General features: G+C 39.9%; 1 protein-coding gene across 1 annotated transcript in view; it reads right to left on the bottom strand.

Moving 5' to 3' along the window:
- Nucleotides 1-2,647: 2,647 nt before the first annotated feature.
- Nucleotides 2,648-11,967, bottom strand: part of farsa (phenylalanyl-tRNA synthetase subunit alpha) — a 13,873-nt gene continuing 4,553 nt past the window's right edge. The window contains exons 6-13 of the mRNA XM_046072104.1: nucleotides 10,055-10,183; nucleotides 9,858-9,973; nucleotides 9,667-9,751; nucleotides 9,473-9,572; nucleotides 9,039-9,207; nucleotides 8,638-8,715; nucleotides 4,512-4,626; nucleotides 2,648-3,162 (exon numbers count right to left, since the gene is read on the bottom strand). Coding sequence (XP_045928060.1) covers nucleotides 3,057-3,162; nucleotides 4,512-4,626; nucleotides 8,638-8,715; nucleotides 9,039-9,207; nucleotides 9,473-9,572; nucleotides 9,667-9,751; nucleotides 9,858-9,973; nucleotides 10,055-10,183 — 898 coding nt within the window. The 3' untranslated portion in view covers nucleotides 2,648-3,056. The remainder of the gene's footprint in view (nucleotides 3,163-4,511; nucleotides 4,627-8,637; nucleotides 8,716-9,038; nucleotides 9,208-9,472; nucleotides 9,573-9,666; nucleotides 9,752-9,857; nucleotides 9,974-10,054; nucleotides 10,184-11,967) is intronic.

Here is an 11,967-nt window from a genome sequence, read left to right on the forward strand (position 1 = left end):
TATATATATATATAACCCCTTTCTCCCTTGTTTAGATTGTATGTTGGGTCCACCTGGTGATGAAGAGAACGACAAGAACATCAACCCGCAGCGCATGGCTGGCCATCCTCCACTGGTGCATCCATTTGCCCACAATGCCTTCCATGTGTGGGACCAGGACGACGTGGTCATCCCTCTGCCCTACGAAGAAGGCCCCCAGACCAGCCCGCTGATGCTGACTGCCCTCCCCTACATCCCCTCTTTCTTCCCACACGTACACAGCCCAACAAGTCAAAGCTCTTTGACTTTCTCCGCCAGCCCAACCCAGGAGATCAGCATCCCCAGGGAGATCTGATCATTTACAAGCGCCGTGATCATGAAAAGCAAACACCCTGAGAAGGGGGACACCCGAGGACAAAAGGGATTACAGGAGCTTACTGGTTATTGTCTGTGTGTGCCTGAGCTTCAGAGAGACGCTGTTAGACACGTTAGATTAAGTTGAACTGACTCCACATGTTGGTGCTGTCATGGGTACCGTACTTCCTGCAGTACCTACTGTCTAAGTTCTTTGTGGAAGAAATAAAGGTTGTTTTTTTTCTCTCATGAAAACCTAGCTATAAGATGGAGCTGCTGCATGTTCAGTGTGAGTGACTTATGTTTGTACAGGCAGCATGAGATTGAAAGATTGCGTGTCTGTTGTGCCATTATAATCCACCTGCACAACAACAGATTAGCCAGTGACAGTGAAATGCTCACAGGTTTCTGTCTTTCTGAGCTGTGGAATTTACTGATGGTATTTCTGTCACACTTTTGTTATTGCTCTTAATGAGCACCTTATTTTAAAATGCACAGGAGATCAGAATCTTGGTGGAGGTAGTCTGTACCTCTGTAGTCCTCACGTTAACAAAGCCGCTTTCAACCTGTAAACCAGCCATCTGGCTGCCTCACACACTTCGGGAAAACGTTATTTCCACTGAGGGATTAGCTTAAGGGGAGGACTTAACGGAGTTCCAGCAATTCAACATGTACACAACACAACTTAATCGTGTAGCCTTTATCACATGTGTCACACTCACTCATAGATGTCTGGTGTGCAGAGCCTGTCGGAGGCTCAAAAGTATACAGTATGTGGCATGCTGGGAAAGTGAGCTCATTTCTCATGTAATACGAGCTCACAGCTGCTTCTGTTCTTAAATGTCAACTTATACTTTATAAGGGGTGAAGAACATTTTAAATCACAACTTATTATGCAGCTTTGGTTTGGCAGCTTTAATCAATTCAGAATTAAAATTCATGCAGTTTTTAAAGCTCCTGATTGGCCTAAAACACATTTTAAATGCAGAACTACAAAATTCAAAGACCACCCTCTGCCATTGCTTTTAGTATCCCCCTCCCCCACCTTCTTCGACAGAGGGGAAAGAATTCTAGGAAGTTTTGATCCTTTGCAGGCAGAATGAGCCAACACACAGCAGTAAGAGCTTAGCAAGTTAATTTAAGCACTGAACTGTCTTTGAACTTCAGTTTGGAGCAGTGCATTGATAGAAACGTGACATGGCAATTTCATTGGATAAGACAAACTGTATTCAACATGAGGTTTAAGATTAGGAGAAAAGATTGGCAGATACAAGAATCATCAAGTTTAAAAAGTCACTATGGGAGAAAAAGGATTAGGATATGCTCTGACTAAATACCAGACAGACAGACTTCCATACCCACATCGACTTTCCAATAAACACTGGGCAGACACAGGCACACATTCAATGACATTGTTAAATAAGTTGTGAAGGTCAACTGTAGCGTAACCATACTGTTAAATCACATCCAAACACTCTTTTTCATAACAGACAGCAAACCTACAGCACAGCTGGATATAAAATGTCTATTAATGGTTATATGTAAATTAGCACCATGAAATATCTTCCACAACAGATGGCGCAACCTTATTATTTTAAGTTTGTGTCTGCGATTTGACTGATTATGAGAAATTGAGGTTCAAAGGTTTAACATTTTTGATAGAAAAACAACATTTACAATACATAGACATTTTGAATTTTCTGTGGAATAAACATTAATACTGTCTGAGTTCCATCAGGTTTCCCAGTAAGCTATTCCAGTGAGCGAGCATGCACAAAAAGTGGAATGCAGCCATCATTAATGTTATCAAACACACCTGTGCTTTTCCTGCTACATATGTCAAAAAAATATGTCTGCTTTGGAAAAGGTCTATAAAAATCATTGATTATGCTAAGAGACATGATTTGGGTTATAATAATATAATTAGCAAGCTAGTTGCCCAGCATGATAAAAAATTACTTTCAGTAGCCTTCTGTACAGAGGTTTCAAACCTTCTGAATGTGCACTTTTCTTCTCAGCTTTCACCTCTGACACAGCAGTGAGGTAAAGATACAGAACTTGTGATCTTGTGTTCATTCTGATAGGCTTTGCAGGTAAAACCGTACAGAACCAAGTTACGGATGGATATTTGACTTCAAATTTTAGGGTAATTTATGCATATAAATCTAACTAAAAGTAAACAAAATTGCAAAAAAAAAAAAAAAAATAGCGTCATGTAAATGACTTATTTAAAAAAAGTCAGATGTAATCTTAGAATTATAAGGTTCTAATAAATCATGTTTAAAAACATCAAAAACACACAAGTCAGGTTGTATTGGTATTTGAAAAAAAAAAAGCTTTTTATTGTGTAAAGTAGTATTTTTTTCTCCTGTACAAGTAGGTCATTTGCTGTAGTAACTGAGGCAGGGTGATGTAAAAAAAAAAAAATATATATAGCTTGACTTTGTATCTAACAAAGTTAAGACTCACACTGATGTTTTGCATGGCAGAACAGTATTCACTTCATACAAAGGCTGCTCCAATGTGTGTGGAAGTCCTTTAAAGTCAGTTTACTGTGATCCATCTGTGTTGTATGAACCAACCTCAGACCAACTCGTTTTTACTGTCCGAGCTTGGGCTGGCAATAATAATCAGAGGGTAGAGAGTTTTCTCAAGGGGGACGCAGAAATGAGGTGTCAGTATGTAAAGGTAACGTGTGTCCATCCAAAACAATAATGATAAACTCAGGAGTCCAGTCGGCATAAAGGGCTGTCGTAGACCATCTGTAGGTTCACCTTGTGTCCCACCAGTTCTCTGATGTTGTTGATGCCGTATTTAATCATGGTGGGCCTGCGGGTCAGAGAAGGCTTAGTGAGCAACAGCAAAATGCAGCTGTAACAGAAGCCAAGGTGTTTGTGTTGTGTTTTTGCATTTGCAATATTATCGCGATATGATAAAACAAAATTTTCTAATCCAAAGGCTGCGATTACACTCTGGTTACGTGACACACGAGAGTAAACCAGTCTGCAGAGGAACCATCAACTAATACACATTACGCTGTATTGACTTGTTGTTGTACAACGGCCTTAAGCTTGACAGACGCTGACACTAAAGAAACTTTAGTGTCACACAGGGAATTAAAGTAGTACCCGCCACCCGCAGGTAAGTTGGTGGTGGGTGAAATCAACGGGCCATCCGCCGTTTGGACGGACAAAATGCACAACAGAAAGACACTTGTAGTAAGGTAAGTGTATTGTAGCGATTGGTATCGCAAGCCAAAGTACACACAGCCACCAGTCAGCTCAGGAAATATCTGTGAAACGGCGTTTCAAACCAAACGCAAGTCCAAAAGAGGCCTGTCCTGAGTTACAGCCGGTGCGCTGCTCACCAGCATCGGATATTTCTTCTCTACCATTGCTCATAATAATTCATGCAATTCTTGCATCACCTAATTTCATCATAACACAGGCCTGACCTACAAGAAAGAACATTGTATGTTTAATCTATCTAATATTGTGGTGGTCATACTATACACTGATTTACTGCTTGTCCATTTTGAATAAGGAGGTAAAGAGCTTAAAAATTAATCGCATATTAAATTGCAATATTGGTAAAAAAATATATATTAAAAAAATCGCACTTAGATTATTTTCCAAAATTGTTCAGCCCTAACAATCAGCAGTAGTATGTGACCTGTGTGGTGAGCTTTACCTTATGGGGGGTTGTGTGGAAAAGTAAAACAAAACCTGGGCTGGTGAATATATCTTTAGAAAAAATGTAATGTCTTGTAGCATATCAAATTAACAGGATTCTGCCTGTATATAGCCAACACAGTGCTTACAGTGAGATGCAGTTTATAATCTAACATGAAATAATTCCAATAAATTATATATATGTAAATAGTACATCTCAATCATTTGTTGGCAGGAATAATCCTCAGAAAATAACCTTAAATATCTGATTTGTGTGCTCAGTTGCTTCAAAGCTAAAAGACTGATGACGTCTATAGACTAAATCACACACCTTTATAATAATTTAATCCATAAAATTGAATTATTAACAAAGGGTATAGATTTCCCATTTTTAAAAACAAAAATGGCAGCAAAATAAAACGCAGGTCAGTAATGAGCTTTAGCTTGTTTCTCTCTGTATACAACAAATTCATATTGTGTTTCTGTAAGCTTCATCTGTGTGTTCACCTTTCCAGAGACAGCCCCCACGCAATTACTGACACATCCTCAGGAAGACCCATGGGCAGCAGCATCTCTGGTCTGAAGACCCCCGAGTTTCCTACTTCCACCCACTTTTTTAATCCTGTATGAACAGAAAGAAATTATAGACATTTGATGGAACAACCAAACACCAAAAAACAGCAGTAACTATAGAATCAGGGAAGTTGAGAAACTCTATTTGAAGCTTTCCAGCTTGCTGGCAAACCGTAACGATTCAACTATATTGTCAGACTCAGGGTCCATTAGAAAAACATTGTAGACACACAACACATCCTAAAATACAAACATAAAATATGAATTAAACATTGGCAGATTTTATAAAAGACAGTTATACCAATGCTTCCACAGAGGTGACTGGTATTGTGCAATAGTATTACTGGGTTTCGTCAGCAGCTTAATGCCGTTCCGAGAGCCATCCAGTTGACGAATAAATTTGTACATCAGATTTCTCAGTAATATCCGCATACATTATAGGCAGCCTGAAGCTTATGTATTGTTGTCTTTTTAAACTAAGCCCACAATGGGGCAGTATAGAGAGGAGTGCAATATGCTCTGCAGAGCCTTATCTTAACATGGTCTGAACCAGAGGTGGGACCAAGTCTGAGTCAAGTCTCAAGTCAAGGACCAACAAGTCCAAGTCTTAAACTTTGAGTTTCGAGTCCTAAACAAATCATAATGCGCTCTTCACCAAATTTAAAAACCATTTCAAACGTTTTTTCAAGTTAAAAATAAAACAATGTATTGAATAAAGCATTAGCCTGTACAGAAAGAAGGCAGAGGTGCAGTTTCACACAACAAATTTCATGAATTAAATTAAATGTTCATGTAGGGCTTCTAATTATTTTGGTCAATATTGAGATCACAATTATTTAACAGGATCACTCATTGCCTCAGGAAACATTAACTACTTAAATGTAATACTTTATGTATAAAGGGTGCTGCTGTGTGTGTGTGTGTGTGTGTGTGTGTGTGTGAGTGAGTGAGTGAGTGAGTGAGTGAGTGAGTGAGTGAGTGAGTGAGTGAGTGAGTGTGTGAGTGAGTGAGTGAGTGAGTGAGTGAGTGAGTGAGAGAGTGAGAGAGAGAGAGAGGAGCAGAGCAGGTGACAGGTGAACTATTTCAGTTGAAGCAGTAGAAATAAAACCGTGGTGTTTTGTCTGGAGATGCAGTCACAGAAACCAGCGGTGAGAAAACTATAAATCGCTATGACGTTAGAAGACGCAGACACAGTGGACATTTTACAAGAACCGATCAGGTAAATCAACACTGAACACACCTTTTAGACAGGGACGAGCAGCTCAGCTGTGAAGGAAAGGGGTGCGCTGGATTTGTAAAACAAAATGAGTGTCGTTTTGAAACAGCACCCGGCGCCATTATCGTTTTATCTTAATTAACTTGTTTTTATAATTGGTGGAAGCAGCTTCACGCAACAGCTGTAGCAGTCTCTCTACACTGTTTCGACCCGACCTCTTGCTGGAGGAAGCCACACACTCCAGTCGCTATATTGACGCGCTGCGCAGTTTTTTTATATCATAATTTATATTCGTATCAAGTCATCTCGAGTCAAGAGTCAAAAGGCTCAAGTCCAGGTGAAGTCACGAGTCATTGCTGTTCAAGTCAAAGTCGAGTCGCAAGTCTTCTTTGGTTTTGTCAAGTCATCATTTTTGTGACTCGAGTCCACACCTCTGGTCTGAACACATGCTGCTTCGTTGAAGGTCACTTCCTGTTGCCAACATGTTAGCTTGAGCATAAAGCATATGACACTGATCAGACATTTGATCTGTGAGGAAGTGCACCAGGTATTTTGTTTTATTACAAATACTTAGCACTTGACCTGACAGATAAAAATCTGGAAAGGTGAGGCCCTTTTCTTCTGCACATCATGACAACACTCTTCTTGGCATTGTACTGCACATCAGACAATCATAACATATTTGGCAGCTGTTGAAATCCAGCACAGCTAGGAGAAACAATATGCAGATCACTGGCATACATAAGATGATTTATTAGAGCATTCCAGACTCTTAGTTGTTCAGATAAAAATCAATCATATACATGTTGAAGAGAGCTGGGGAGAGTAACCTCCCTTGTCAGACTCCATTACCAGCACCAAAGTGAGCGGAGACTCTATTGCCCCATCTGACCTGAATACTCTGGTTGGCATGACAGTATGCAAGGATTGTTATCATGCTGTCAGGCACGCACCTTAGTTTCAATTTCAGATTTACTCAGTCAAAAGCCTTAGAGGCATCTATAAAAGCAAATAAGAACAGAGGAGTTTTGTCCCCTATACACTTCCTTCAAGGCATAGATACATAAAATGAGCACCATGCTTAGCCTTAAAGCCAAACTGGTTGTCTGTGGTATCAGTTTACTCACTTAAACAATCTAATAAAATCTTTCCCAGAACATTGGATCACACACTGACTAGTGCGATTGGCCTATAATTATCCACACTTCTAACCTTGCCAGCCGTGTCTCTAATGACACAAGAGTCACAGCTAACATTGAGTCTGGTAACATCCCGTGGGTCATAAAGCCATTATTAAAATAAAAAGGCAACCTTTGGGCTTGCATACTTAAGGTGCTGTGCTGTGCTTTGATCTGAGCCACATGCTTTCTCATCAGATAGTGGAGATATTATTTGATGGACCTCTTAGGTTGTGATTCCCAATGTTTCCATGCTGGCAATATTACGCACTTTATAGGGATCACTTTTAACACAGTTAAATAGAGCTAAGTAACGTTGCCTCCACAACGCAGCTATAGGCTACAGAAACTCCCTCTACAGTGTATGGTAACAAAGTATTGCCCTTGTTCAGGGCTCTCACCTCCTTCCAAAAGTCAGCCATAGAGTCCGCTCTCATGACTTGTTCGTGTTTGCAACATAACAAACTGCATATTTATACCTAGCATTGGTGATCTTTTTGAAGTCCAGGACAGGCCCCCGTCTGGGTCTACCAGCCACAACCAAAGCATTGAATGCCTCTTTAGCTTCTGCATTATGTGCATCTACAGACTTATTGCAGCCTGGCTTGATGTTATGTTATAAGAGTAAATAAAGTATGGTCTACTTGTGTCATACACAGCTCCCACAATACAGTCATACATAGAACAGAGAGCTTCACAATGAGAACATAACAAATGGTACATGATCAGGCATAGAAGTTTCGTACGGGATTTTCATTGATCGCAAAACAGCATGCGCATTTGAGGTGCTAATGCAATGGTCAAGCCATGATGTTGTGTGGCAGGTTTCACTTATGTAAGAATAGCTATCAGCAGGTAACAGCAACTGACTAGATAATATAAGACTATTGTAATTCCTTCATTCAACCGCAAAAATAACTGAAGTGTGAACCTACAGAGTATCTAAAAACACATACTGCGCACGGCAGATTCACATAATCTTCACAGAATGTGAAGGGAAAATACAATATTACCAACAAAATGTGTTTTCTTGACTGTTATTTAGATTAAATGTTGTTTTGCAAGATGTCTTTCTGTCCATCTACTATTCATATTTAAATCAACATAATACATTTAAAATTGAATATATGTAAATATATGATTTACAGTAAAGGTAACGTAACCTCCAAAATCACATGAATGAGTCAAATGCCGAGATGGCAGCTACTGTGATCATGTGATCGGCTAAGCTAGTTACCTTTAGCGGGTGCTTAGTTGGCTTTTGATTCGGATGATTGGATTTAGCTGCTGCTTAATTTAGGACTAACAAAAGGGAATTACCTAGATGTAATTTATACATGTGTGATTGATTTACAGGTGTAAGCAAAATAAAAGAGTACATTTAGCTTAGGCTAACTGTGGCTATCTCACAGCTAGCTTTCACTAGATACCAAGTGATAGATGTCAGATTCAGGTCTGACCAAATATGTAGTTACTGCTTCTTGCCTTTGTGGTGCAGAGAACTTTTAAATGTTTTATAGAAAACACTGGGCATTTTAAACACCAGCTAAAAAGAGAGGAAAACGATTTATTGGTTGAAACTCTGTAGTGTACATGTCCGGAAAAGAGCTGCCAGTTAAACTAATAAAGTAGTAATAGCATTAGATGATCTAGAGGGGTTGTATACCTTCATGGTAGCTGAACACTTCCATGCTGGGCTCTGTGTATGGGTTGTAGGCAGGCTTGAAGCGTAGTTTGGTGATCCCTAGAAAAGAAATAAGAAAGACCAGATTTGTGCGGCTTGAAAAACCTATATGAGGGCAGACAGAACAAACAGCAAAACTATTAAAATCTACAAAACAATGCAGAATATTTTCTTATCTTCAGCCGTGTTTCAAGCCTTTTGTAAAACGAGTCCATGGTTTGCAGGTACATTAAATGGAGTGTTTAAGACTGTTGTGTTATGGTTCTGTGTAATTGAATTCATAAGAACCTCTCAGGAACATATTTTAGCTCTACCATATGACCACTTCACTTATAAAAGTCATTTATCTAATCATATTCACAGTGTCATGCAGCCCTCCTGACCTAATTTGGTGAAGAACTGATGCAGGATTCCCATGAGGTCCCCCAGTGTGAGTCCGTAGTCGGCCACCACACCCTCTATCTGGTGGAACTCTGCCAGATGGGTGGCATCTAAGGTCTCGTTCCTGAACACCCGGTCGATTGAGAAATACTTGACAGGGGTGAACTTCTCCTGGTGGACAGTTTGACATGTTGGTGATGAGACAGGCAGGGAAAAGAATTTCACAGGTAATGACAGCACATGTACAGCACATCCGCTATATGGTCAAAAGAATGTGGACGCCCATATGATTTTTTCTTCTCAACATCCCAGTCCAAAGCTATGTATGTGAGAGGTAAAAGCCTAATTTTGGTTTTCCCAGACCCCCGTAATCCAACTCTCCCTCCCCAAAAAATCTTTCTAGATAAATCCCTAATGATATGTATGTGCAGCTCACCTGTTGTGCTAGTTTATACAGCATGCGTGCACTGACTGCTGTAGTGTGAGTGCGGAGTATGTTCTTCTGAGCCTCCTCTATCTTCCAGTTGTATTTGTACCTGAAAGTCAGCAGGATATTAGATAACGTCGTTATAGGCTTTGCTGAAAGTTGAATAATGTTACTGGGTAGGCGAGCGTGTGATTATCTCTCACCCTTGTGAACCAAAGCCTCCCTCTGAGTGGACCTTCTTCACTCTCTCTAGGTATTCCTGTGGGAACTCAAGGGCGCGTGCCGGGTCTGCAAAATGATTTTCAGAATAAATGACCATCATAAAATGACCTAGATACAACTAAGTGCAGGACAGGACTCAGAGAGAGGAATGCACGGCACACTCTGGTCTCACCGGACAGGAAGAAGGTGTCGTGCTGGTCTCTGGCCGGGTGCTGCTGGGGCTGGAACAGGGAGTCAAAGTTCCAGAAAGAGCTCTCTATGAAGTTGTTGGTCGGCATCTCTGTGAAGCTGCAGAAAGCAGAGGGTTCATTTTGTGTTTGTGTTTGTTTTGTGTGTGTAAAATGGCTTCCTTCACTTACAGCTACTCACCCCATCTCCAGGAAGATCTGCCTGAACTGTGTTCGCACCTTCATCAGCGGGTGCAGGTGGCCACAGTCAGGGGGCACGCCCATGGCCTCAAAGTTGTAGGGCTTAAATTTCTTCTCTTTCCAGCTGCCACTGAATAAGTTAAGGGAAGAAGAGTCTGAAAATGTAAAGGTCTGACCGCAGTGCTGTTTCTGAATCCTTGCTTCTTTACAGTCAGAGGGTTCTCCATAATCCATACAGAATATTTCTCCCAATTCATTTGAGCATTTTTAATCTGCAGCTGAGATGACAGATCTGTGGTGTACACAAATAAAAGCAGCATCACTTTGAATTTTGGAAGGAACATCTGGATGCTGTTTTTAGCTAAATGATATGATTTCATGCAAGCCTGAGACCAGAGCTTTTTTCATTCTGCTAGCATTTTAATTCCTTGTCCTCAGCATGAAAACAGTATAAACTGTATTATGAGCGTGTTCTTTGTTTATTTATCCTTATTTCTTACTTAAAAAAATGCCTCACAGAAACAGTGACTATTACACAGTGCCTAAAAGTTCCATTAAGTACATGTTGTGATGTTTGAATACCAATTAAAAAGAAAATACATCAACTGCTTTAATCGACTGCTTTAATTTCTCATCAGAAAAATCAGCCCAAAACAAAGAAGAATAATGTTTAACTGTCTCAAGAGCATTAAGAACCTTGAAGAACAGAATTTCTATATAATTTAAGTCTTTTTTGTTGGTCACAATCATTTTGTACAGCCCTGCCTTTAGGACAAAGTCCTCATCTTTGGACTTGTCCCCTTTTATGGGCAGAGATTTCTCTGTGTCCTCTGTCTGAGATCCTGCACACCGCCACTGACAGACAGAGGAGGGCAGACAGGACACCTTTTCCACAAATTAGACTAAATAAGTAGCGACTGCACCCACCTGGCAATCATCTCTGGGGTGAGCTCTGTCTCTTGTTTGGTGACGGTGGTGCTGAAAGAGGCGCCCTTAGCGATCCAGTACGACTTCACCGTCCTAAACACATAAAACAAAAAGTACTTCAACCAACCATAAAGATTCTATGAGAGGCTAAATGATAGAAGTGATGACCTGTATGAATATAACAGACATTTATATTACACAGAGATTGTTCACATGTATGGTAGTGTTTAGTGGTGCTGTACTGAAATGCAGTACAGTGTGTCTACTATTTTTGTTTATAAAATGCTTACAGAGGGGTAGTGGGACTGAAACATCAGTGATGTGAAGTGTACACGTGAACCATAGACCACGTGTGTTTTAGTGAGGATTTAGACATTGAAAAACATTTGGTTACTTAAACTTGATTGAAGGCCTGTTTTTTTTTGCTTAGTATCTTCCCTCAGTAGACAGATGCTTAGTTATCAGCTCAGTACATCTCTCGTCTGGCTCCCAGTTTATGAGAGATTGCTTTTTTAAGTGTGGTAAAGTCTTCTTCTCCCCACATAATATGCATTGTTTTATCTGCAAATTATATTCAATACAGTTTTTTTTATTATCTGAACAACTAAAGTAAATGGGTGAAGAAGTTGACATGGTTTAGCCAAATTAAACCTTGTGTAGAGTTTTGAGTGAATTAGCTTAATAGAGCTCTTCTCAGGTCGACATTCTTTATTGTAAAATTCTAATACTTATGAGATACTGGAGTTTTGCTTTAGCTGCTTGAAATATTTCACTTTGTGTGTAATGAATCTGGAATATTTGAAAGTTTCACTTTTTGAATTAAATTCTGGAAGATGAACTTTTCCCCAATTTTCCACAAGGGACTGTTTCAAACCTGTTGTGATATTTTAAAAATGTAATTACAGAACCGGCATTTACCCAATCCTTTTTGGGCCGACAGCAGCATTGTTCTCTACTGGAACAATAAAACTATTTGAGTAGAGTACA

Source organism: Micropterus dolomieu, linkage group LG02 (genome assembly GCF_021292245.1).
Source record: "Micropterus dolomieu isolate WLL.071019.BEF.003 ecotype Adirondacks linkage group LG02, ASM2129224v1, whole genome shotgun sequence".
Lineage (NCBI taxonomy): Eukaryota > Metazoa > Chordata > Actinopteri > Centrarchiformes > Centrarchidae > Micropterus > Micropterus dolomieu.